We start from the raw sequence: 27,511 nt of genomic DNA, 5'->3' as shown, positions 1-27,511 counted from the left end.
CTTTTCTATGGGCTCTTACATAAACGTATAATAAACCTCAGCTTGACTTATTGCTCCAGCACTCTTCATATATGGTAAGGGAGATATGCATCTAAGGGTAGAACTCAGTATTACATGAACAGGTAAGAGCTACTGTGAGAATATGTTCTATTTTATAAACATTGCATATATTTGCTTTTGTTTCATTTTTAACAGCTAAAGATGCTATTCTCAGCATCCCTCATCTTATCTTTATTTGATCACTATCTGTCTTGGAATTTAGCCTTGAAAATGGATTTAAAAGGAAAGAAATAATGAAAAGCTTTAAAGCCAGCTGAGAGGCAAGGTCACATTCTGAGAAGCACAGTTAAAAGCAGCAAAGCCAGGATCACTGGGACGTGGAGATTTTCACTAAGATACATTAAAAAAATAACACAGGTAGGTCCAAGAAGGGCTTTGAAGCTGAGGCCCAAGACTCTGTATGAGAGCAAAGAGCAGAAAAGAGGTAAGGGAAGTGAAGAAGTATTTCAGAACAGGATGTGCCAGAGGAAAGCAAGGCTAGGCAGCGAAGGGCAGGTAGCCTGGGGAGCAGGGCTACAGAGACACAGGTTGCTTTGGTGTCATTCATGTGGATCAAGTAAATCATTTCATGTTCTAGTAGAAAGACATGCCATCCCCATACCAACTCAGTGTGAAACAGTCCATTCTTTTCCTACAGGACAGGCTTATTTTATTTTAATATTTTATTTTAAATTAAACATGTTATTTGCCAGTGCAACCTAAATTGAAACAAGTGTTGTTACAGGCATATTTTTGCTAGTTTAAGTGGAACATTCTAAAATCATGTCTGCAAGAAATCACTCTCCAAGTTTATTGCCCTGCCTAGGTCAGACATATCCATGCAGTTGTGGTCCAAAGAGGATATCTCTAGTATGATAGAAACATGTCAGAAGAGAGTAATGAGGAAAGCCAGAGGTATAGACTGGCTCCCAGAGAAGGAACACTGAATATGCCAGGGCTTGGCATCTTAGAAAAGAGATTAAAAGGAATATGACTGATATCTATAAAATCCATCAGCACAGTAGCAGAGTATGGATCAATTGCTCACTTACTCTTTCAAGAAGGGAAGCAGCAATTGAATCTGAGAGAAACCATGTTCAAAATGAAAAAGGTTACTTCTTATGCAAGAGCTGTGGGGTAAACTGGAAAGTATCATGAGAAGAAATCCACTGTCTTACTAAACAGGCAGAAAACGTAGGCCATCAGCTGCATTTTACCTGCTGGTGGCTGCTCCTCGGGACTGAAGGATATTGGGCTGTAATATTATAAAAGAATAGCCAGCTTGTTCTTATATAATAGTATTCTCCGCATTTTACTAGAAATATAACACTGTTTCCTTAAGAAGGGGAGTATAATAATTCTCAAAATATTTTGCAATTCACAATTCAACTTTTATGCACAGCATTTGGCTGTTGCTAAACAATTTGTGTTGAAAGATTTTCACTTTACTGAATTTTCAGTTTTGAAATATCATCCTAATTGCAGACACAGTTATACCCATACAAATGCTAGAACTGCTGCAATCTTTCCCTGTATTTCTAAAGCATTTAATTACTGTAGAGATAGACATACCCAAGTCCTGACTAATGCTGGCATTTAATATTTTTGTTTATATCAGATGTAAGATGGTGTGTGATTCACGATACAATTAAGATTTTATTTGTAAGTTGATGAAATTTGCTTTTGGATGGTTGTTGTGCTACTGTAACCTGAATGGTCAATCCTTCTGCCTCCAAACTCCTCTTTGCATATTTCCTACATGAAATGTCTTAAAAATCCTGAGGACATCCTGCACCTTCATGAGGCTGTATAGCCTTATTACCTAAAATGTACTGATGCAAATGGAATGAGACAGCATAGCAGACAAACTGCACAGCTCATCACACACACTGAATGTAAGTAGTGTAAAGCCCAGTTCCCAGCTTGTCAAAAGCAAACACCTTGTAGAGGGCCTAAAAGTGTGGATGATGCATTTCTTTCTCATACTCTCCCAGTGTCCAGTAGGCAGGCTAACAGATAAGAAGAGATCACAAAGTCCACAATTATTATCTGAGAAACCCTGTCCCAGTGATTGCAGGCTTTGCAATGGTCTTTAGAGAAAGGGATTTTGTGCATTTTACAGATAAGCTCTGAGTAAGTAGAGCTGTATAGTCCATTGCTAAGTGTTTTATGTAGGAAATCTCTCAAACCTTGTGCATCATCATATAAAGTCTCTGCAGTAGAGGCAAAGATAAAATAGGGCACTATCCTGTGGTCTGCTCAACAGTGCACCTTCCCTTGTCTTCTACCAACCTCCTAAACACCCTCTAACTCTCTCAACAAGAGTCAGCAGGTATCAGATACAGTCTGCCTAACTCCACAATGATGTTTTCCCAGCTTATATCTTGATCTGGTGTCTGAAGCAGGTCTTCAGAGGAAAGAAATCTGTGAATAAAGCCCAGTTATCTCTATCACTGTACCCTATCACACCTGGCTGCTTCCCAATGCTTTCCTCCCTCCCCATCCAAACCCTGCCTCCAGACCCTCACTCCGACCTTCCCACCTCACCCTGCCTCCTCCCAGGTTCCTTTGTTCACCAGGCTTAGCTTTCATTTTGACTACGTCTGTCTGCCCTGTCCCCATTCTCTCATCATTTTAAGCCCTCCTGTTACTTCTTCACTAAGCAGGTGGTGAGGCACTAGAACAAGTTGCCCAGAGAAGTTATGGATGCCCCATCCCTGCAAGTGTTGAAGGCCAGGCCAGATGGGGCTTTGAGCAACCTGGTCTAGTGGAAAGTGTCCCTGCCCACGGCAGGAGGATTGGAACCAAGTGATTTTAAGCTCCCTTGCAAACGTTCTGTGATTCTATGATTCTGCTCTGGCCACTACTCCAATATGCCTTGTTCAGGCTTTCCACTTCTGTCTCCCACTCCCGGTTTTACCAGACTTTGGCTGCAGCATCCTTTGTTGCAGGTTTTTGTGGCGATGCCCTTTCCTCCCCTCCTTTCACTCTGAACCCCAACAACACGCAAATACTCCTCGCGGGGCGTCACTGAGAGCACAAGAAGCCGCGTAACCGCGGCTGCCCTCCACCCCCACCTACAGCTCTCGAAAGCCCAGCCACCCCGCAGCCGAGCAGCCTGGGGCGCCGACAGGCGGAGCGGGACACCCAGTTCGGGTTGAAGCAGCTGCGCCTGGAGCGGAAACCCTCCCCACGGCCACAGCGACCGCCCCCCGCTCAGCCGGCGGGGCTCGGGCCGCCCTCCGGCCGCGGCGGGGCGGGCTGGGGCGGGCTGGGGCGGGCTCGGCCCCGCCGCTGCCTTCCGCCGGAACTGCCGGCAGGGCTGTGCGCGGCGTGGGTCTGCCCCCGGGGATGGTGCAGGACCCGGGCGGGATGCTGGTGGCGGAGCTGCTGCTGCGGGCGGGGGCGGCTCGCAGCATCCTCTGCCTCTGCTCCCGCGCCTTCGTCGAGTGAGTAGCGCCGGGCGGAGGGATGTTCCCGCCGGGGAGGTGCGGGAAGGGCCGCGCTGCTGCGGCCGTGGGGAGGGGGATGCGCACAGAAGGACCCCGATAGGTGATGTTTACCACAGGGTACCAGCTGGGGGTGAGCAGAAAAGGGCGAGGGGAGCCCCCCAAACGCCGGCTCCCGTGGGGGCCCTTGCCGGAGCGGCCCCGCCGGCCGCATCCCGCTCCCCCCTGGAGCCGGGGCTGGGCGTCCCCTTCTCCCCTTCCCAAACGGGCGCGGGGGTAACATCGTCCTGATGTCATCCTGAAAGGACCCCGAGCTGATCCTCCTCATCCTGAAAGGAGGAACCGGTTTCTCAACGAGGGAATAGACCCTAAAGTTTAATTCCGAGGTGTTCTGCGTAGCTGCGACGTTTTCTGGGCGTCTCTCTTATGGGCTTTCCCGTCAGGCTTTAATTAAAGTGTTGCTTTTTCCGGATTGTTCTTTTTATTTGCTTTGCATGTTTAGAGTCACAGGGCAGCCCGTGTGGGAAGGGACCTGGAAAGGTCTCCTGGTGCAGCCTTTCATGGGAATGCAAGCCTAGATGAGTTTATTAAGTACCCCGTCCAGTCACATCTTGAAACCTCCAGTGATGGGGACTTTACCGGACCCCTGTGGACGTTTTTTCCATTGCGTGATTGTTTTTACTGTAAAAAAACCGTTGTTTCAGTGATGACTTCCTGCATCAATGTCTGTTTTCATTTTTACAGAGATCGAAAATTATATAAACTGGGATTAAAAGGATTTTATGTCAAAGATGACAATGACAGTACAGGTAACGTAATGAAATGTACTATGCAATGTGATGTGCAGTCATACTTAAAGTGAGTTATGTGTGGTTATTTAAGTTCTGAATAATAGCTTAGCACTTGCTTAGCTTTCAGGTTACCATAATCTTGATGTGGAAGTTTGTGTCAAACCAGGTGTGATATTTATTCCTGTCCAGATAGACTTTACCACCTCACATAATTTTCCCCTGGTGCATGGAACAGATTACCTCACAGGTCTCTGACCTGTTCTCAGATCATAATTTCAGCTAACTCAAAAATAATCGCATAATGGAGAGTCTGTAGATCCTAGATGTTTGCCTGGGAGCAGTTTTGTCCTGCTGCCTCTGTGCCAGCCTAGGACATTAGCTGTTGCTGATTAGTCTGCTGGGCCAGAAGTAGAGAAAAAACAGTAGCAATGATGGGGGAAATTATGATTTGCATATATACAAAGGATCGTATGAGGAGGACCAGGAGAGTCAGTCTCTCCCTTGGCATGCTTATTTTGAGGAATTCTCATGGTGTATACTCTGACAAATTCAACACCACTCCCTCATTCTGTCCTCCTGAATTCCTCACGTATGCCTACATGAACCATAATTCTTTTGGTATCTGTTTTTTCTGTTGCTATGTTGGTAGATCCAGCAGCATATTAGCTTGATTTGAAAGGAAGTCTGAACAGAAATAAAAACTGATAGTTAATAGCACAGATTAGATGGAGGCAGTATGAGAGGAGTGAAGAAGGAGAATGTAAACCATGTTTTTGTGCATGTATATGAGTGAATTACGGTGAGAGTAATCAACTAAAAACAGAAAGGTCTTGTGTTATATGATAATTCAGCAGTAAATATATCCTGAACAATAAAACCAAAAATGTTTCAGTATTATCAACTGTGTCAAGAGCTTTTGATTTCATAATTTCCATCAATATGCAGTTCCTGCTTCCTCAGTAGTATTTATGACTTTGTATACATATGATATTGCTTAACAATTTGATAATGTGCAAGCAGTTGATCAGGTACATCTAAGATAATTTGGTTCTGTAGTTCACACATTACATTTTTGTAAAATCATGTTATCTCTGTCAGTGTGGTTTTGAAAGATTTGTAACAAAACCAAAAATTTCTTGTATTTTAAGTTTGCTGTGACATATACCACAAGAACTCCAGTAAAGAATTTTTGTTTCATAATCCTGGTTTTCCTGTTGTTTTCAGGGCATTATTGCATTTCGCTCTGCAAGTTATTGAGGTGAATGTTCGTGGGGGGTTGACCCCAAGCACCTTCACCCTCTACCCTAGTTCTTACTGCTGCACATCACATTATGTGGTGTGGACCATCCCTTCATACAGTTTCCATCTGCAGTCCCAGCTGTGTTCCCTCCCAGTCTCTTGCCCATCCTAGCCTACTCCCTAGCGAGGGCAGAGTGGGGAAAAGAGAAAGCTATGAGACTGTGCAAGCACTGCTCAGCAATAGCCAAAACATTGGTGTGCTATCCACACTGTTTTACCCACAAATTCCAAACACAGCACTAGAGGCTTCTATGAAGAAAGTTAACTCCATTCCAGACAGACCCAGAGCAATGTTTTTGTTATCAAAGTTACATTTTGGTTCCTACTGATAGTTATGCAGAAATCGAGGTATTTATGAGGGAGATTTTAAATGGGAAAGGAAGCATAAGAGGCAGTTTTGCTGGTTTTTGTGTGCCACAGTGTGGCACTGAGGTATCAGTACCAGATTATAGTCACAAGTAATATATCTGTTAACAGGGGAAGAAGAAGCGTCTGAGGAGGAGAACCATTGTCCCAACGTGAGATTTAAGGTGGATACTAATCATGCGCTGGACCCAGAAGAAGTTGAACTAGACTCAGAAGCTGAGCTTATGAAGAGCATGGGGTTGCCTCTTCAGTTTGGTGGGCAGTCAGCCCAGAGAGACTTTGTGGTAAATCTTTGCTTTCTTTATTTGTTCTGTTTGTGTTGTGTTTCCAGATGTAAGGCTGTGCCTCCTCACTTATTTTTGGGATGACAGTTAATGGAAATGTATTCGAGTTGCCTTTAAGCTGCCTGCCTCGCCTCCTTGTAACAGCACACAGCACCTTGGTCTGTCCAGTTTGCAAAATCCACCTGCCAGTTCGACTAAGCAGGTTTAAGGCTGTACTTTATGCTTCCATATCTGTATTGCTCGAGTGACTAGAGAGACCTGATTTAAAACAGCAATGGTAATGCTGGTGCTGATGTATCAGGAAACTAGAACGCTCCAGTCTGAGCATGCATTTCACACTGTCTGCTTTAACTGCTTAGCTTTTGATACTAACATAAAAAACTAATTTTCAAATCCCCCTTGCAGCTGATAAAGCCAAGCTGTTCCAAAGGACAGGACTGAGGCTTTGGTGCTCTGCTTCTCACAGAGAACATTTGAGCTTTAGAAGGGGGCTAAAGTTTTCACAGATGAGAAAAAGACTGAGGGACATTCAGTGTCCATTTTATGGAATACAGACCTCCCTGGCAGTGAGAGAGCACTTTTGTGCAGAGCACTGCATGGTTCTGACCTGATTAATTTGTAAATAAATAGGAGAAACTTGTATGTGATTTAAATTGATGGCATGTAAATAGACAATACAGGCATCCAACTTTGAGCCCAAGGTATATGTGCAATTTTTGTTACTATGTAGTAATACTGCAAATAAGTTGAATGGGAAAATAATATTTTTTTTTACTAGATTACTGCTAAGCATTGTGCGTTGGACTGGATGTTTTAACATGACATTATAAGGGATGCAGATGAGAGATTAGTGCCAGTTCTCTGATTCTAATGTTCTTATGTAACGTCCTTATGCTTTTGTGAATGCAACAAAACTAGGGATTGCAGCTGATGGGACATTTGGAGTAATATCTGTACATTTTCAATCTTTTGCCTGTGTGAATTCTTTAATCACAGGAAGCATCTGCGAAACAAGTGGAGTTGTATTTGATGAAACCACCAGGTTACCTTAGTGTTCCTTTCTGTAACAGGTTTCTATTCCACTTAACAAGTGTAGTAGCCGAGTTTGTTGTAATAAGTGAAATGGTTGTGTTGGACAAATGAAAGGGCCACCTGTTAAGAGAGGAGGCTGTTTTTCCCTTGTATTTCTGTTTAAATCAGTGTCTTCAAACATATCCGAGATTCAGCTGTGGGCTTTACAGAGCTTATGAGTATAAAGTGATGCTTTTTTTGTGTACAGCACCCAAAGACAGCAAGGATTTAACATTCTGTGAGGCTGAGCATTATATGTTTGCTATCCTAATAAGACACTGAACAGTGTTTGCGAGTCAGGCAGCTACGGGGTGAAAGTAAGGGTCAACCTCCACAGCCCCCTAAAACAGGTCCTTGATGTTACTGAGATGCTGTTGAGCTCAAACCGGTGACCCCTCAATTCCTGACCAACTTCCCTTTAGGATTTTATAGTGTTTCATGTTGATGTCTTTCCTTCTGAATCCTTGAGCTACTAATGACTTCCCTCTCAGCAGCCCTGCTTCTGTCTGTAATTCTGCCCTTTTTTTGTGCATGTCTTTCTACAGACTTTCTTACAGCTCTTTCTCACAACTTCCTCAGAAGTGTCAGACAAGGTTATGCAGCAGGGCCATTTCAGACCCAAAAACTCTACTGCCTTTTTGGGGAGATGTCTAATAACAGTAGGGTTGCACTGAGAGGGATGGTTACAATCAAAGGAGAAATGTGCTCGGAGAGAGGATGAGGCTGTATATACATTGTGGACTTCTAAGAGTGTTTTTCCATTTTATTTTAGGCAACAGAAAATTATAAAAAGAGAAATAATATGAAATTTATGAAAAAGAAAAAGAAGAAGAAAAAAGAGTTACAGCAAAAACATGAGGATAAAAGGGGACAGGAATGCCAGGATGAAGGTTGTGGTGGTAGTATCCAGGCCATTTCTGGTGAGCTAGCCCCAGCTACAGAGCAATGTGAGATGAGCAGTAAACCTCAGATTGTAGTTGAAGAGAACTGTGAAAGTTCAGAAAGCCTTGCAAATGAGGCTTTATCCAGTGATCTTCAGGAAAAATGGGAGAAGTACTGGAGCGAGTATGGAGAGGACCTTCTTTGGCAAAGTTGGTTGCAGAAGCATCAAGAGGTCTCATCATCTGAAGCCATCACAGCCTCTGAGCCTTGGAATAGTCTGGACACCAAGGGAGAATGGGAGCAGCATTATAATGAACTGTACTGGTATTATTGGGAACAGTTTCAGTACTGGACAAGTCAAGGATGGACTACTGATAGCTCACATGGGGACAAGGTGGAAGTTAATGGGGTTACGCAGGAGACTGGTCCTTCGGGAGAAATGAACTTGGTTAGCCAAGGGCCTGAATGCAGTGAAGTGCTGAGCTTGGAGCTGTCTCCCTCTAACACCAGAAGTGATGAAACACTCCCTTCAAGTGCTGAGCTCCACAGTGAAATCATCTCTGGAATTTGTAATTTAAATCTGAATTTAAATGAAGTGGAGCAGAGCAGCGCAGCTCTAACAGTAGCCCACCAAGGTCATCAAGAGCACAGTTTGTCTGACACTGGAAGTCAGAAGGAGCCCTGTGATGGAGGAACCAGGAAAAGGAGCGCATCTTGTGAAAATAAAAGTGTTAACCAGTCAGGTAGTACAAAATCAGCTAAAATTGATTCTATCAGAATTTTTCTCTAGGTGGTTATATATCAGAAACAAGGGCACATCTGTATTATGCCATTTTAAAAAAGTCGATCAAGCATGTTGTGGAATGATTGTATACTTGATTCCTTTTTCTTCCTCTGCTTTTCTGGATGATTTCTCTCATCTCTAACTTGTATATTGAATGTGTTCTTCAACCAGAAGTGATTTTAACAGAACACGTACTTCATAAATCTTCAAATGTACTACAGAAAGTGGTGAGAGAGCACTGTTAGTGCACATTTATTTATCTTGGTATTGCAGCTGTGTCATGCAGCTGATATGTCTCTTCTTACTGATAGTCTAAAACGACTGAAAACTCAGGCTGATGTTCTTATGAATCTGACACATTTTAAGAACAACTTGCTGAGAAAAAAAAAATAGTTCTGCAGTTCCAGGGTTGGTGTTTGTTTTGGTTTTTTGCCTTCTATCTAAAAATGCCATACTTGAAAATAGACTTTTCTTTTCTTGTTGTTTGTTACGGTGGACAAATGTCTTCCAGAGATCCTTTCCAGAATGGAGTTATCAATTAAGCAATGAGCTGCAGTCATCTTTAAACCCTAAATTCATATATTCATAACTAGTGCTAACATGTTATGTGCTAACATGTGCCAGGTAGTAGTGTAGTACTGTGGTGAAAACCAGTGGCTGTTCCTTACACTACTTCTGTGAGGGATGTAAAAGATGGGGCTCCACATCTTTTTTGCCAGTCAGTTAGTTCAGCATGCAGAGAGAGAACCATCTTGTTTGCTTGCCAGTTCTTACCAGTGTTCATTGTAAACAGCAGTGTCACCTCTTTCCTGACTATTAGATGTTTTCTTCTGTGAAGAGGGGGGATAAAACACGAGTTGTCAGCAGCTCAGGACTTCAATTTGGTGGGAAACCTCTGAGTCTGCTGCTAGTGACTTTTTAAGGGGCAAAGAAGCAGGTGTGGTCCCACCTTAATCCTACAGTAGAGTTGGAATGGGAGAGATGAAAGGAAAATCTCCTTTACAACAAGAAATGAGAGGAGTGTTTAAATCTTCTGCTATTAAATGTATGAGTACCTTTGCCTAGCTAATGGGATGGAAACCAAGTTTTACATAAAGGAAGAAACTGTTTCAAATTTTTTACCTTGTAGGCGTTATATTTTTCTTGCAGAGCTGACATAATTTCAAGTTGGTCCTACGCAAGATTTTTAACTCTACAGTGTAACTAATACCAGAAGCTTTTTTGGTATGTTGTCCCTCAGACAAAGACAGGTAAAGATATGTGTGTTTAGCACTTGTGCCTTATTTGTCAGATTCAGGTATGTATGACAGCCTAACTGTAGCTGCGGACGTACTATGGGGACAGGAAGATAAGGAATTGATTTATGCAGAAGAAATATGATATATCTTTTTTTAGGTTCACAGGAGTCATGTAGCCTGAATTCAAATGAAAAAGAACAGTTGCTGCTCCATGACCAAGATGAAGATGAGGACGAAGAGCCTCCTGAATACAGACATGTCAAAGTCAAGAGAAGGCAAGTCATGAAATTTAGATGAGCTTTTTTTTCTCCAGAAGCCCAGGTCCAGAAGCCTCCTGAATTTATAGTAACTATATCTTTGATTGAGGATGTGAGTTAAAACGTCAGTACAAAATGGCATAGTCTTCCATCACTGCTTTATCACTTTGCCTCGCAACAAGCAGTGGATGTTTCTTCTGTTGCTTTATGAAAACAGTGTATCGCCTCAATGACTGTGCAAGGTGACAGTACTATTCTTGTGTCACTGAAGGATACGAGATTGGTAAAATACACAGGAGAACTTGCTAGGTCTAATTAGTGTAGACAATACAAGAACAATAGTAAATAATTTGTATTTTTTAACTGAATTTTATGCTGCCTGTTAAATGTTCAGAGCTATAGCAGTCATAAAATAGCTAATCTCTGTCTTGTCACTGTCTTTTTCTTTCTTCTCTAAAAATCTATAGCCTCAAAGATAAGGAGATGGCTCTTCCTCTCTAATAAATTTGCAAACTCAAAGGTGGAGGAATGGATGGAATTGTTAGCTGCTAATCATGTAGCTTTGGTTTTGTTCTAGTGTTTTCCAGTTGCCATGGCACTAATAATAGTTAATAATATAGTTAACGTAATAGATGATGAAGGCAATTTGGAAATAGAGTGAACAAATGCTATCTTCATCAGTTCCATGTAGGTCTTAATATTAAATATTTTCAGAGGTCATTCAGAATAGTTGGGATATTATAATCCCAATAAAAGGACATATGAGCCTAGAATTGGGTAAAAAAACACAAAAACTCATACACATAAATATACTAGTGTTGTCTGCTTTGTTTGGTTTCAGCAGTGTGTGGAGGAGCTTAGTGAAGCCCACATTTAAATGTTTTCAATACATGAGACTTTTAGTATATCTGCAAAGTAAAAGTGGTTTTTTTTACAGTAAGTAACTTTGTCATCTGTGTTTTCTTCCTAGTCATGAACTGGATGTGGATGAGAACCCAGTGGAAGATCCTGAAGAAACCTGCTCTGTGTTGGGTTTCAAGTGTGGAACAGGACAAAAGTAATTACTTATGAGGAACTCAAGGTTTCTTCATAGCAAGTCAGCTCTCTTGTTATTATTGAAATAGACCATCCATTTCCCTTTTGTTAAACTTTTGAAGATAATTCCCAAAGTTCGTCTCTGCTCTAAATAAAACTGTCATCCTTTGGCTAGAGAGAGAGAGATGCAAAGTTACAGAGACTAGTTAAAGTGCTTTGAAGCAGAAGTGTAACTCGTACTTATAGTCATGTAAATGTTAAATGGCTGGTCAGCTACTTAAATTAGAACTTAAAGGCTCTGACAATGAATGGTCCTCTCAGTTTGGAGTCCTGTGAGCTTAGATAATAATTCATATCTGTTTTGTATTAGAATAAGGTTGCTTTATACTAGTAAAATGTTGCTGTATTAATAAAGTGTTGCCAGGGTGTTGACCAGAGAAATTTCATTTTTGGTGGTATGACCTAAAATTACACTGGTCAGTGCTGTAGGAGGAACATCATAGGGCACAGGTCTTAGCAATTCTGCAAAATGCAGTTGTTTATTACATACCTGTTTCAAAGAGAAGCATGTTATGCAGTTGACAACTTCTGTTCTACTTTATAGAAATTATTTAAGTCAACAGTCCATATTTCCTTTTTGGGGGGAAGTTGGGTTTTTTTGGTAGATTATTTTCTTATTGCATTTGCCAGAAGACAAAAGTAGCTGTTTTGGAAGTTCTCTACAGCCACCAAAAAGATCTTTTATTCTGCTAATCAAGAACTTTTTTCATTTCCCATTCTTCAGACTGGTCTGGGAAATTGCTTCTATCTGGAGTTATAAACGTATTAAAAAAAATTAAAAATCTAAACTCAATTTCATTAAATGTTTTTCAAATAAAAATATTTTAAAGTTTTCTTGAAGGTACATTGTTTTGCAGCTGCATCCATGACATATATTTTAAGTGGAGCAAATGTCTTATAAAGAAATAATTTAGTCTAAATTGTCTTTTTGTAGACATCAACATTCATGTTAAAGCTTCCAGACTGGAAATTACCCAACTAAATACTTGTCTATCTGTCTATTTATTTACTCTCAGGTATGGTGGAATTCCAGATTTCACCCACCGAAGTGTGCAGTACTTGGAGAAAAAAGCAAAACTCAAGTCCAAATACTTGGACATGCGTAAACCAAGGAAGAGCAAAAACACACACATCTTCTTTACAGAGGAGTCTGAAATGACATGCAAAAAAAGCAAAACTTTGAAGAAGGTAGTTTTAATTGTTAGCACTGTTGTAGTTCATATACTTATCTGCTCCTTAGCTCTTGTTGAATTATGAAAATGAAAAACAAATTAATTGCCCACAGTAGATGGCATTTTTAAGTGTTAGTCCACTGCTCTTCTTTTTTTTTTTTTTTCTTTTTTTCTCCTCCTCCTCCCTGCTCATCACCTATTTGAAGAGTATTTAGATCAGGGTGGTTATAGAAAGGCTTTGGTGGACCCTGGGGGCAATCTGTCAAGAGGAACATGAACTTAAATGGCCAAGTTATGTGAAAGTAATTCCTAAAATATGGGTGCACTGTACCTTTAGAGGTGTGTGTGGGTTTCTGTAGTTACTAAAAGTATCTCTGGTTTTAAATTACATGTGAGACCAGTTGTTAGTGCTGGCATTTCAGCAGTGACAGAAAATGTTTATGTAGATTAGTGTATTTCATGTTCTTAGTAATTTGTATCAACAGTTTTGCTTATACCTCTACCTGCATTTATTTTCATCTCTAACTTTATGCTTTTTTTAAAAAAAACTCAGAAATTAATAACAAGTAGAAACCCTTGTTCACTGTACATTTTACTTAATTGAATCTCTTTGAAAATCTGAGGGAAAGATTTTAATGTTACTTTGCCTTCTTCTGGGATGCTTGGCATTCCCTGACACCCAAGTGTAAAACACTGTTACCCGGTGGTGACAACACATGTTGTACTGAACTCCAGTCCCATTGCTATAATTTTTGATTAATTTTTGGTCTTGTACCTGGGGCCAGTACAGTTCAAGGGCAGCTTTAATTATGTGAAGAGAAAAAAAGTTAAAAATTCCTCAGACTTTCAGGTAAGGAACTGCTCCGGGTCGAGAGCCACTCAGAGCAACTGTAATGTAAAAGGGAGCATCTGTGTGTGCCTTTGAATTTGGAGTAGCATCTGCACATTGGTTAGGAGGTAAAGTTGAGCTCTCTGCTGTGCAGCAGAACCCTTTACCACATGCACCATTCGTTACATCTTGGAAATGAGGCAACTAATGTATGAAGATAATTTCACCTGTTTATGCTAAAAAACTCTTCCCTGAGAGGCAGAGTACATCTTTGAATGCAGATTGGAGAAAGATAGTCAATTAAAAAGTAGTAGATTTGGTCTCCTGTGCTGTAGCAAGTCTTAACTATTTATGTTTCAGAAAAAAAAGGGGGCATGCATGTTTAAGGACTTCTTGAATGTTTTGACTCTGGATGTTTTACTGTTTCCACAATACACATGGTAGAGAGTGCCTGCAATGGCAGGTGCTTTTGAACTGTGAGACTTTTAAACTGTGCTCTAGGTAACTGGTAAGCAGTACCATCTGATTATCTGTGATATTTGACAATTGCAGGTGGAAATGTTCCTGAAGCGGGTTAGTAAACCTGAGGAGGAAGCTACATCCCAGGCAGCCGTCCCTCAGAGTAAATCGGAGGCATTGTCTGTGAGCAGCAGCGACTCAGAGGGTCAGGAAGGCATTACTGCCACACAGACTGTGATGCTGAATGCTGAAAACCAAAAGCCACCATCTTCCAGTGCAGCCTGCGCAGAACCTGTAGGGAGTAACCTTGAGGAGGAGGCACAGGAAGCTGCAGAGAGTGGCTCCAATGAGCAGGGTGCAGCGGGGCCAGAGTGTGGTGATGGGCGGCAGCTTGTCCCTCTGGATATTCCCGATTACCTCCAGGCAAACCCAGAGGACGTCAGCCAAGGTACATCAGTTTCCTACAAACTGGTGAAATGAATTGGCAATGGACTTACTGCTGCCTTCCCAAGTTAGTGTTGTGCACCACTTATTTATTTTGTTTATTTAAAGAGACTCATTAGGTCCAAGGGGCAATGAGCATGATTGAGAGCCATGCTAGTCAAAGTAGCTTATTCCTGGAGTGCCAGAATCCCAGGTCTTGTCTTTAATGTTGACATTAAAGATAAACAGTAATTTTTGGTGTTCAACATGGTCTAGCAGGTTTCTAATTGATGTCTTGTTCCTCTCGGCAAGGATGAGGGTGATTGACTTCAGGTCAATCACAGACCATCAAGTTTTGGGTTCTCAAATGCACAATGCTGAGCTTCGTGGAGCATGTGTTGTTAAAATTATTTTCTAGAGGGAAAAAAATCAATATTATGAACTTTTCTATTTAACACTAAACAAAGGAAAAGGGGATTATTCAGGTTTTTATACATAGGTAATCCTTCCTACAGTAATTCAATTATGTTAGATTCCTACTGTAACACTCTTGTCTAGATTGGTTCTTATTCTTTACTGATATAAGGGCATTAAATTGGTCTCTGATCAACTTGTTTGCTCGCTACATAGAGTTTATTGCCATCAGTTGAAGATTAAGGCTCTTATATGATGGGTGAATTCTTATGATTTTTAGGACTGTGACTGATCCCTTGAAATACAGGATGCTCTTTTTTAACTTAAAACCACTAATCTGCATAATCTGGTGAACAGTAATAAAGGACATTTAGCAGTATTTTTAAACAGGAGCATCTTATATCTTAACTCTCCCCTACCTACCAGTTACATTCCTCACCTACAAGAACAGTAACTGTTAACTTTTGCAGTGTCTTCCAGCTGCAGATGAAAAAATAACCACAAAGAAGAAGGAGAAGAAAAGAAGAAGAAGGAATAAAATTACACTGAGATCTATACCTGCTGAGATTGCTGCTGATCCAGAGCTGGTCAAGTACTGGGCACAACGCTACCGGCTGTTCTCTCGGTTTGACGAGGGAATTAAACTGGACAGAGGTGTGTTTAGTACCAAGTGTGCTGACTTTGTGGTGTAACATGTATCCAAACCACTGGCCCTTCTTGCAGTATATTTCTGATTTTCTTAAAGGAGGAACATTACTGAATGTGTGTTTGCACCTCTGGATAAATTCCACACCCCCCAGCAGGCAGGTGAACAGAAGTCTTGGACTTCGGAAGTGCTTCCGGTGTGGGACATCTCTATCTGCGTTAGTCCTGATGTTTGCTGAGGATCCTACTGGACCCAAATTATACTTGATCATGACTTTTTCAGAAACTCAATAACATTTTTCTATTTCTATATTTTATAAAATAGTTTTGTGAAGCTTCCAAATATGCTGATGGATCCAGTTTTGTTATTTTGTTCTGACTTTCAGCAGTCACTTTCAAAACGACTTTTTTCCATTTTTTACATAGAAACCACTTGAAATCATAAATTTATAGGTAAAAGAGGAATTAGGATTAACGTTCTTTTTGTTTGTTGAGTTTGTAAGCCTTTCATTTCTAATGCTCTCCTCATAAACATGCAGATTATTTGGCAGACCAGGCATTGTGGTGAAGAAAATAACATGTCAGATAAGAGAGAATATTTCTGGTTTTGTTTGCTACAGAGCATAATCCTGATGCATAAAGTTTTTCAGAGCTGTGTCTGTGGACTTGTCCTTGATAAACCAGAATCCTCAGCACCAAGTTCAACAAAGCACTTACTGAGATCAAGGCATATCTCTTTGCTTCAGTGAGGCTTTGTTTGCTTAGCAAATCGCTGGACTGACTGGAGTTTATCATCTTCAAAGCCTGTATTTCCTGGTCAAATGCACTAAGCCAAAATTCTTGGGATTAATGCTAAACCTTCAGTTGTATATGGGGGTTGGTTGGTTGTTTTTAAATTAGGTGACCTTGAAATAAGAGGCAAAAATACATTTCTTCCCTTTCCTTTGCAGAGGGTTGGTTTTCTGTTACTCCTGAGAAAATAGCTGAGCATATTGCAGTCCGTGTTAGTCAGTCATTCAACTGTGATATCATAGTGGATGCGTTCTGTGGGGTTGGAGGAAACGCTATTCAGTTTGCACTGACCTCAAAAAGAGGTAAGTAGGTGTTGTATATAGCATTATTTTGTTTCTTCAGTCTTTTTCCCTAAAAAATTTGGGTATGTGCTTTGTTGGCAGATTTTTTTTCAGTGCTTCTGTAGCAACAACAACTTTTTTTCTTCATATTAGTCACAATATGACCTTTCTGTTTTCAAAAAGGGCCTATAAAACTGCTTTTTGATTTTAAGTCAGAGTTGGATTTGTGTTTTACTAGTCAACGTTATTTTTACGTGGCATAGTATCTAGTCTGTCAGATATTTTGAAGATTGCTGGCAAAAGTGGACTTCTGTCAAAGCTGCTACTTTTCCCAATTGTTACTCCAAGTCTGTGTACTCAAAAGCAGGTTATGTGTGAATAGTACTTAAAACAGTTGAATGGAATCACCTGCAGGTGCAGTAGAACCAAGTACAGAAAAGTGGTGATAACTTAGTATTAAGCTAATGCCAACTAATGGAATTGTAGTGAAACATTGAGAGTACTTTCTGTAAAAACATTTCCTACTTGATATTCGTCTGCTCATCAAACACTGGTAAATTACAAGTTCGTCTAACTCTTCTGAGCAAGACAAATGGTAGTTTCTACTGCATTAAATTTGGTAGGTAGTAATCCATTCTATAAGTATTTTCTAAATTTTGCTTAGCTTTTTGTTTTTCCTGGCTAAATTTTTATATTTATTATTATGCCCTTTTATCACCTCCTTTGTGCTGTGTTAGGTGTGGGTTTTTTAAACTCAATTTTTAATGTGATCACCCACAGATAAATGTTTCTTTTTAACAAAGAAGAAGAGTAAGTTTCTAATTGACACCATTTAAGTTGTCAGGCTCCTGCCAAAATTGAAGCAAGGAGGACTTCCTCTCTTAGGTGGAGAGCCTTACCCACTGTTGAGCCTAGATGTGGGGTTGTCACAGCAGCAGATGTTTGAGTGCCAAAAGCTAAAGCTTCCCAGATTTGCAACAGCAGCTGAGCCTTCCCAGTCTTGGCTACGTGGCTTCCCTTGCTGGTTTGTAAATGCAGCTGTTCTGCTCTTGGCAGGTCCTTCCTCTCTGAGGTGCTGTAGCTTCATGTCTGCCACAACCTATAAAAGTGAAGTAGCCACTCACCTCACGGCAGTAGATTATAGATGTGACCTGTATCTGATGGCTACAGAAGGACACCTTCCTTCTGAAACGTCCTGACCGTGGTTGGGTGGCACAGTCCACGGTGACCTGCATGTTTGCTCTCTCTCTCCCTGGCAGTGATCGCTATCGACATCGATCCCGAGAAGCTCAGCCTGGCGCGCAACAACGCCGAGGTGTACGGTGTGGCGGATCAGATCGAGTTCGTGTGCGGGGACTTCATGGTGCTGGCTGCCGACCTGCAGGCAGATGTGGTGTTCCTCAGCCCACCCTGGGGGGGACCTGATTATGCCACTGCCGAAATCTTCGATATCCAGACCATGATTTGCCCAGATGGATATCCTTTCCAAGTTATGCACTGTCGTGATTGTCAGTCATTTACAGGTTTTCTCTTTTTCTTCTCCTCCCTCTCTTGACATGGGGTTTGCACATCCAGTTGCCTGGATGATACGGTCAGCAGCTGAACTCCCAGAAGCGCCACATTTGTTTAATTCTCTTCCCCCAGCCACAGCTATGTGGCTTTGACCACCTAAATTTAAATATTTTTATTTAAAAAATAATAGTTATGAATTATTCTTAAAAGTAAAAAATCCATTAGAGGATTGAGTAGCTTCTTAATTTAAAGCATTAATTCAGCAGTTTTAACTCCTTTATATAATTTTATTAAAATACCCTGAAGTAATCAAATAGCCATGTGGTGTATATATATATAGATAGATAATAATTAGTTATGTGAGCTATGACTTTGTCATTAATTCCACTTTTTGACTGATTTATAAAGGGAATATCTTATTTAAAAAATCTTACTAAAACTGTTCTCAATCATAGCACCAGCCTGTGACTTGGGAAATCACAGAAGAGTGCAAGCAAAATATTAACCCTTTTAATTAATGTATAAAATTCCATGTTAACTTATTAACAGTGCTATTGAGCATTCATCTGGAAAGGTATTAGCAAAATAGTTTCATCAAATATGAAGTATGGGGAGTCTTCTGTCCCAGAATAATCTCATTTGTTTCCTGTTTTGCTAAAATGTAGCTATGTTTATAAGCATAAGAAAGTCTTTGTATTCATGTATGAGAGATGCCACAAAATGGATTAGAAAACAAATGTAAATCAAATGTATTACCTACAAAAAACATTGAGATTTCTCAAATACTTCTCTGTAGTTCAGTTAAATTTTCTTAAAGTGAGTGTTGGGGCCTTTTTTCTGCTTTCCAGGGCACTAGTGGTAAAATAGAATTTCTGCATTTAGACAGTAGTAATTTCTGCATTTCAGAAGAGATTCCTACTCACCCACTCAGAAGACTAACTATAATTTAATTGCATAATGACTGAATTTGAGTCCTACTTTAAAAATTAATGAATATAAAGCAATTTTTTCTTCCTCATTCTTGTTTTTTCCTTTACTGGCTTCTACATTTGAAATTTTCAGGCTTTCCAAGAAGATCACCAACAACATTGTGTATTTTCTACCTCGGAATGCTGATCTTGATCAGGTATGTTACTGGATAAGGGCTTGGTAATCAACAAAATGCTCAGCTGGCATAAAACAGGTATTATAAGCACAAATGTAAGACTTTTCAACTGAATGTGGAGAGTTAGGGTTTTTTAACTTTGACCCTCATGTTAAATGATTTCTGTGTTAGCAGTACTTTTGATATGTTTAGAAATGGGAGTAGCGGATTATTTCCATGATTTTGGCACTGTCCCATCTAAAAGCAACAGATGGGAGGTTCATACAAAAGATCCAAAGTCAGTAGCCAGACAGATACATAATTATAAAAGAAAAAAGATACATTTTAAAAGATACATTTTAAAAATATACATTTTAGCTCTTACTATCTGATAAGTTGCTGAGTCCCAGCCTTTGATGTCTTTCAGTTTATGAAGGAGTTGCAGGAAATTACTGCGTATCCTGCAGTCACTGCTATCACTGATGAGTAGATCAGACACAAATGCTGTGCCACCAGAGGTGGTACTGATGCTTTCTACACAGGTGTGTGGTTCCATATGGACTGCTTGCATTGCAGTGATTCGTGATAAACACACCATTTGTTGCACTGGTGCAGGGGAGTTTGTATTAGAGATTTTTGTTAGAATTTTTTTTTAACCAGTTAGGTGACTAACAATTCCCCTGAGTGTCTGGTTTAGTTTCCTCTGTGTATTTTCTATGCTAATTACGTCTTGAAGCTTTTTGCAAAGAAGGGATCGGTGAGATGATCTCCTCACCTGCAACGTGCCACAGAACTTCCCAGCATTATTTCTTGCTTTTCCAAGAGCTCTGTCTGACTTAGAGCAAGCAAGGTGTCAGGCCGTATGGTGGCTTGCGGAATCGTTGGTGGCAAACAGCTGGCTTGAGAAACAGGCTGAAATTCACATGGCTTGAGTATTAGCACACTCTGATCCCACGCTATGAACAGCACCATTGGTATGGCAGGTGATGATGATTCATTTCCTTTTTGCACTTTAGGCAGGTGAAATGTCAAAGTGGCTTATGAGTCTTTGAACAGGGACCTTAATTTTAGGCATAGTTTCTCTAATTTCAACTTCCAAGCACTGCATTTTACGAAATATTTCATTCCCATGATGAAGAATGACTTTAGCAGTTTTCTGCTCTGCTTATGAGCATTTTTTACTGGGTTTATAAATGGGCAAAGGCATCTGCGTTTCAGTTACATTCCCACAAAAGCATCCAAGAGTGCTCCCTGCAGGCCACATCTATTTCTGTGGAAGAGCTCAGCACCTCCATGTGGTTGGGTCAGGTGTCTTGCCACCTCTGCATCTTGGTGTGATTGGCTCTCAGTGGTGTTGATGTATATCCATGGCTTTGCATTTACACAGATGGCTGAAGAGTAGCAGCTGTTGCTCAAAATCATGGCTTAGTTGTTAAAAGTGCATGGTTGGAGATCTGAATTGAGTTCAGTTCAATGTTCCAGGCTGTGGGCTACTCTCAGGAAGAGAAATCGGCTCCTCATGCCGTTCTCTAGAGATTATGTCAATATGAGAAAAAAAGCCCCGAACAGTTGATGATCTCAGAGCAAGGAAAGAGAATGTCAGTCTAGCCCCCTGTTTAGGGAAATGTTTTAATCCTGTGTGGACAAACTTGTGTCAAACATGACTAATACCAAACGTGACCTTAGTGGATACGCTTTTCCATAGGACACTGGTTATGGGTTTGGCTGCCAACATCTCTGGCTGTATTTAAGAACGAAGCTTCTGGATTTACTGCCACTACACTTCCACAGCCGTGAATCTCCAGAAGAAAACCTTTATTGTTGAAGTTCCTTAATACAGGCAGTTTTCTTCTCAGTTTGCTCATGGTTTTGTCCACGGTTCTTATCTATCTTACTTTTCTCATGAACCAGATAGGGTGGCTTCTGCTGCAACAACTGCCTTGGCAAGGGCCTGTGGGCACCACTGCAGGGGTGTAGCGATGTAGCTTGGGGTGTGAATGTGCTCCATAAACTCCAGGGGCCTATAAAAGCTTGATGGAGTAAACTTTAAACTTAATGAAGTAAACTTTTTGCTGAAGACTAACACCCAAAAACCGAATAACGGATACAATGTTATTTGCTGAACAGATTATCTGCTGCCTTAGATTTGAATGGAAGCTTAAAAACCTAAGTTTGATTTCTGATAACATTGCTCAGGCATGTAGGATTTGCCTCCTCTGTGTCTTCAGAAATTAATTTAGTATGCTCCTAGACATATGTAAGGCTTTCAGAGATCACCTAGCTTTTTCTTTTTATGAAAGATAGCTGTTAGATAGCTAAAGGAGAGCAGGGATCCTGCTCTGGTGAGAAAGCAGGTGGTAACTGACCTTGACTTAGCTATGTTGAGGAACTCTGTGTTCATTGCTTTATTAGTAGACAAGAGATCCAGCCTTGTTCCACATGATTTTATTGCAAAAACAGTGCTTGTTATGTCTGCAGGCAATGCCTTTTCTGTGTAGAGTTAGTGTTGCAGAGAGACATGAGGTTCTTTGAATTTCCTCATAAAAAAAATCACTGAGATCGAAGAGAATTGAATTTTTGTACTTCTGCCTCAAGAGGGAGCAGCGAACCAGTGGAATATGGTCGGTGCATTTACGAGAAATGTAAAACATTTCCCTGAATTGCATCAAATTTCCTTGATTACAAACATGTACTTGTTAGAAAAATTGTAATGTTTGCAGGTCCATTTTTAGGTTGAATCAGTCTTTAACAGTATTCTTTCTTGTTAAGGAATAATCAGGAATTATATATATGTGCATGCACATACATTAAAAAATATTGTTTTATTAATGCCTATGATGTAGCTCACATGTGATACCCTTATTGATACCCATTTCTCTGCAGCATCTGTCCCTCAGTCTTTTCTTTCTATAAGTTTTTTTACACCCTTAAAAAAAAAAAAAGAGAGAGAAAAAGGGAACGTTGTAACAGAGACTTCCATGAGTGCCTTAAGAAGCATGCTTGTTGAGACAGGATGATTAAATATAGTTTATGAAGTGTTTAGCAAGCTGTGCTCTGCCTCATTGTGCAGAGTGAAAAGTGTATACTCACCTCAGAGACACGGATTCATCTCAGGTAGTCCAGTCTCTTTCATGGACTGTTTTCTGTACCGTATAATACTTCTATATCTTAATATTTGCAGCAAAGAACAGAGAGCCTGAGAATTGTTGGTGTAGGGCCTTCTTCCTAATGGTGGGATATATTCCTATCACCTCATTGCAGAAGGCACACTCAGTTACTGTTGATCTCTCACTGATGGTCAGAATGGAGTCAGGAGGCATGATGGCTCCCCCCAATAAAGTGATGAGCCTAAAATGTTGGTGACCTGGTATGTTGTGCTACAGATGTCCACATCAGCATCTTTACCAGCCTAGCCATAATTGAGAAATAGAGTACTGAGGAATCAGGAGATTATTAACTATCCTGACTGTGGATCATTAGTGGCTCAGATACTGTATTGTGCCTTATTGATTATATAAAACTTCACCATGCTTTGAAGACAGGCATACTGTTGTTTGTGATAGGTATGCCTAACTCTGTGAAACTTTACTGTTGTTGCAGATTTTTCTGCCCTAAATGTTTGTGTCTCAGACCTGTCTTATATTCCAAATACTGCTAGAATATAGGAATGGCTTTTTTGTTTCTTGTCTAGTGTATAAAATGATTCCCTGAGCCTGGAATTAAGTAAAGTGCTCTTGACCTTGATAGTCCTACAAAAAATCCACATTATGCTGGTATTTTCCTTTTTTTCTTGTCTTTGTTCCCACCTCATCTTCATCAATCATTCTGAGAAAATCTGGAGTTAGACACTGAAATCTTGTTCTGTCTGCAAGTCTAGTACCTGGATGGGAAAATGTTTGCTGTGTTTCTGTTTTTGCAAGTCCTCTTGTTAAAAGTGACTGCTCAATGAAGGGAGTGTAAAGATGGGTAAAGCTCATTTATTTATTTTAATTCTCTCTGGTGTCCTTCAGAGAACAGAAGATCATACCAGAGAGACCAGTTTAATAAATGAACAGATGGTAACCCCTGTGAATTAAGAAATTTGATGGGAGGCTGGGTGGTAAGACTATTACTGGTCCTGTTCATTTAGCTATGAGTTTAGACTGAAGACCTTGCCAAATGAGACCCGCCAAGCAATGGCATCTTTATTTAGGAGTAAACAGAACAATGAGCAAAGCGGGGAGTGAGAGGCCAGGAGATGAACTCAGATTAATCTGATCATGTTTTTAAGATGCTTGGATATTAGGGGAGTTAGCAGGTAAAGAACTGTGGGTTGATGTGTTTTGCAGGCTGATCATTTCTAAGTGAACATAATTGCATACACCTCAACTGTGACTATCATGTTAATAATGACAGCTTTTAAGCAGCCCGCTTTAAACTCACATCTGTTCTTTGTCCTTGGTAAGAGGTAAAGCCAGAAGTTACCCACAGCATATACTGAGCCAGAGTGACACTTCTGGACTTCAATCTTCCTAAAGCTCATAGTGCTTAAATACTGAACTGTATTTTGCCTACTCCAAGTTAACAATAAATAAATAAATAGATAAATAAATAAACGTCTGGCCTGTCAAAAGGTGGCAGCATCACTGTAACAGTGGCATAATTCACCTGCAGACCTGTACAATATGAAAAATGCTACCTGAGAGCATTTTATTTTCTTATGTTCAGTGTAAAGAATACCATTGCCTTTTTTAAGTGATTTGGGGTTTTTTTTCCTCTAGCCTTTAGGTTGTTTGCAGGGGGAGGGGAATCCTCTTTTTACTAGACCTGTAAAATTAATTGAACCACAGTGTCCATGTGTGAAGCCAAAAAGATTCACACTTTTTGGCTTCACAAGCTTTTGCCTGTCAAGCCAAAAAGCTTGTATTTCTTATCCGTCAGAAAAGTTTTTAGGAGGGGAGAAAAAAATGAGGATAAACATTTTGTCCAGTTACCTTAGGGGTAAGGTGGCTAGAACAGATAGGAAGTCACTTTACTAAAGGAATTTCAGTATAATTAAAAAAAAAAAAAGAAACAAAACAAAAACTGCGAGACCAACAGGTAAACCTTCAAATTCAAAAGTACAGAAGAAGAATATAAAGCAGGTTTGCACCTCAAGCAGCTTGTGCTCCTGAAATAATCTTCTATGTTCATTTCCCTTTTCATATTTCTTTCCCAATGTCTCCTATTTTAAACTTCAGACCAAACCTGTTACCTGCTTTTTTAATGCTCCGTGGCTGTGTCTGTAGCTGTGGACTTTTTCTGTCAGTAGTCACTGAACTGAAGAATGAAGCATCCAGGTGAGAGGGATGCAAGGAGGCAATGACTAAAGCTGCATCCTTTTCCTCTGCCTGGGGAGGCGTGTGGCACGTGCAGAATTATCTAGCACAGCAAAGGAGGCAATATCTGTCTACTTGCATACATGGGCTTGGACTAAAGAACAAACCAGGATAAGGAGAGTTGCCAGCAGGAAATCATTGTATTTGCACAGGAAAATGCAAAGTAAAGAAACTTTGGAATAGTCCAGTTTTTAAAAGAAATTAAAAAGCCTTTTTGTAATTACCGTTCACTGCAAAACCAGGAGATGTGTGTCGGTATCTCTAAAAATAGGTGAGCACCTTTGTTTTTCTCAAAGCATCGTTCCTCAGTCTGCTGTTATTTTTAGAGGGCGTCCCTCTGCCAAGCTGGCAGCTTTCTGAAGCTTGGTGTGTGGCAGCTTTCCCTCACACCGTCAGGGTTGACTAAGCCCTTCTGAGGAAAACTTGGCAACTCCCACGTAATCAAATTTGCAACCACCAGCAATTTACAAATAAACATCATTGCAGAGGGTTGGGTTGAAGAGCGTACTTTGCCAGATCTGTCACTGTGGAGCCTGTGCTCATGTGCTCATTTAAATTTTTGTCACCTTTGGGTTTGTCAAATACTCCTAGTCGTTGTTTGAAATAGTCTTAGTTATCCTGGATTTAGCACTTAGAGACTAGACACGGCATATGTACATTCTCGGCTGCCCTTTGGTGGACCCGTCAGTGTAGGAGCAACATTTGTCTGCATGGTGATGAAGCATCTTGTTTTACTTGGTCTTCTAAGAGAAATATGTAGTAAACACTAGTGTTTAATATCAATGCATTAGTCATACTTAGATATGCAAGTGACACAAACTGTGCCCTGCAAACAGGAGTGCATAACCCCAAGACACTCATTTCAATATTATATTAAGTTGACTAATCCAAGTAATATTTTAGAATACTTAAATGACACTAGCTATAAAGTGCAAAGCCTCTTAATGCTATTTGGAAGGGACAATCCAACTTTTGTTTGTAATAAATTAAAAGTATAATCTTAACATCTTCCTAAAATAAAGATACGGATCACTGCAGAATGTTAACTGCTTTTAGGATTTCAAGTACGAGCAGATAAGTTGTAAAATTAACATTCCTGATCACTTGCCAATTTCAGATTCTTGTGCTATTTATAAGTCAGCCAGCCTCTGCTTTTTTACTTAAGTGGCAGGTTCCTCTCTGACAAGAACATGGAGGGTTTTTTCCTATCACTATTAAATTGAAGGATGAAGAAACCTCTCACTTCTGTTTTTGTCTACAGAAACAAAAAAATGAAAAGGGGGAAAATAAAACCAAAACAGAAAAGTAAATGCTTGATCTAGATAAGTGTGGCGATTTTCTGGGCATGTCAATAAAGGTTCAGAGTATAATTTAAATTAACCTGTTATTTTCTCCTGATAGTAGGTTGATTTTTTACTTACAGTAAAATAGAGGAAGTTCAGCATGTTTATATTTAAACCTGCACAACGGAGTCAAGTCTCAAGGGAGTTTAGAAGTGTTAATAACACAGCCTGAACTTTAAGTTTCAGCTGCTAACATCTTGGTTTAAAGATCAGTTAAAATCCACTGCAGGCTTCTAGACCTTGATCACTTTGTCTGCCGGGGAAGTTTCCCTGCAGAGGGAAACTGCAGGAATAATTTTCCTGCAGCAGCCTGGGAAAACAGAACTGGCTGTGGAGCAGGGACCCCCACTACAGGACAGGTCCTTGGGGTCCAAGATGGAGGGGGAAAAAAAAAAAGCAGTCAGTGTTCAGTTTTGGTGGTTTTCCTTCTGACTGTGCGGTCTGTCCTGATGAGGAATTGGTAGGCTGTAGGCTGACATTCCTGAGAGGGATCGTACTAGGTATCATGAGTAGGAACAGGAGAGGGGAGAGTATTGCATGCTCCAGTCCAAAATGCAAAGTCTGCTGTCTGTCTGGAATCATAAAGCATTAAAGGTGTGCACCAGGCTTGGTCAACAGAGCATGAATGGTGAAATTCTCACTCCAGTGATTGTAAACATGAAGCTGGGACCAGCACTGCCTTGACAGGCTTTCCCTGCCTGCAGATACACTGCTGCCCCCAGCCTTACCTTCCGCGCTGCCTGCAAGTCCAATCAATGCACACAACAGCTCTTTTTTTGGTTGCAATAGCAACAACAAAAAACAGTAACTGTTTTTTGTGAGTTTCTCTGCCTGTTTGGGGGTTGGTTTTGTTTGGGTTGTTCCCCTCCACCCTCCCACTCTTCAGTGCAACCTTTATGCTTCCTAATTCTAATTCCTAAAATTGGTTTTACTCTTCCTCCAAAATTTGGGATTTGAAGTCTTTTAAAGCACAGTTTACAGCTTGCTTTTTGCCACAGCTGGGCGTCTCAAGTGTCAAGTACCCTGTAAACTAGAATTTAGGATCCCTTTCTCAGCACAGCATGTAAAATTATGAGTATTTATCTTTGGTTCTGAAATCCTCTTATTTTCATGATTTGGGTGAGGAGGGTTTTTCAATCACAAGAAAGCCACAAACCACTTCTGTGAGTTAAAGGAGGCGTAGAAGGAGGATCAGAGGCATTAGGTGCCAAGGAAAATTTCCCACCAGTATTAACAGAGCAGAGATGAGTTTTAGGTGATTATTTCATGTGAATAAAAGGTTTGGGGTTTTACCTCTTTTCCCATGCGTTGATTGCTTTACTTCTCATTCTTTGTTTTTCAGGTGGCTTCCTTAGCAGGCCCAGGAGGGAAAGTTGAAATAGAACAAAATTTTCTCAATAACAAACTGAAGACAATAACAGCTTATTTTGGTGATCTAATAAGACATGACATCTCCTGAACTCAGTGTGGATTCTTCCAAGCCCAACCGCCCTGACTGCTGCTTTGCTTAAGCTTTTGTACAGCTGGCTGGTCAGAAATGACTTAAAGCCATTTTCCACTGTAATTTCTGTTTACAGAAGTTTCTTCTCTTTATTGCTACTGTCAATAAATGTTTTATAATAATTTTGACGAATTTGTCAATGTA

General features: G+C 40.4%; 1 protein-coding gene across 1 annotated transcript; it reads left to right on the top strand.

Moving 5' to 3' along the window:
• Positions 1-3,386: 3,386 nt before the first annotated feature.
• On the top strand, positions 3,387-27,511 carry TGS1 (trimethylguanosine synthase 1). Its single transcript, XM_027749047.2, has 13 exons — positions 3,387-3,488; positions 4,233-4,297; positions 6,056-6,228; positions 8,072-8,924; positions 10,361-10,478; positions 11,431-11,517; positions 12,572-12,743; positions 14,109-14,463; positions 15,333-15,506; positions 16,448-16,591; positions 17,830-18,046; positions 19,130-19,208; positions 27,209-27,511. The coding sequence occupies exons 1-13, from the start codon at positions 3,391-3,393 to the stop codon at positions 27,323-27,325; spliced, it is 2,652 nt and encodes an 883-aa protein (XP_027604848.2). The 5' UTR covers positions 3,387-3,390; the 3' UTR covers positions 27,326-27,511.

The sequence above is a fragment of the Pipra filicauda genome, unplaced genomic scaffold, assembly GCF_003945595.2.
Source record: "Pipra filicauda isolate LSUMZ 115617 unplaced genomic scaffold, ASM394559v2 scaffold81_size6448238_pilon, whole genome shotgun sequence".
Classification (NCBI taxonomy): Eukaryota; Metazoa; Chordata; class Aves; order Passeriformes; family Pipridae; genus Pipra; species Pipra filicauda.
Note: the sequence above shows the minus strand (reverse complement) of the source record. Positions and strands in the feature narration are given on the sequence as shown.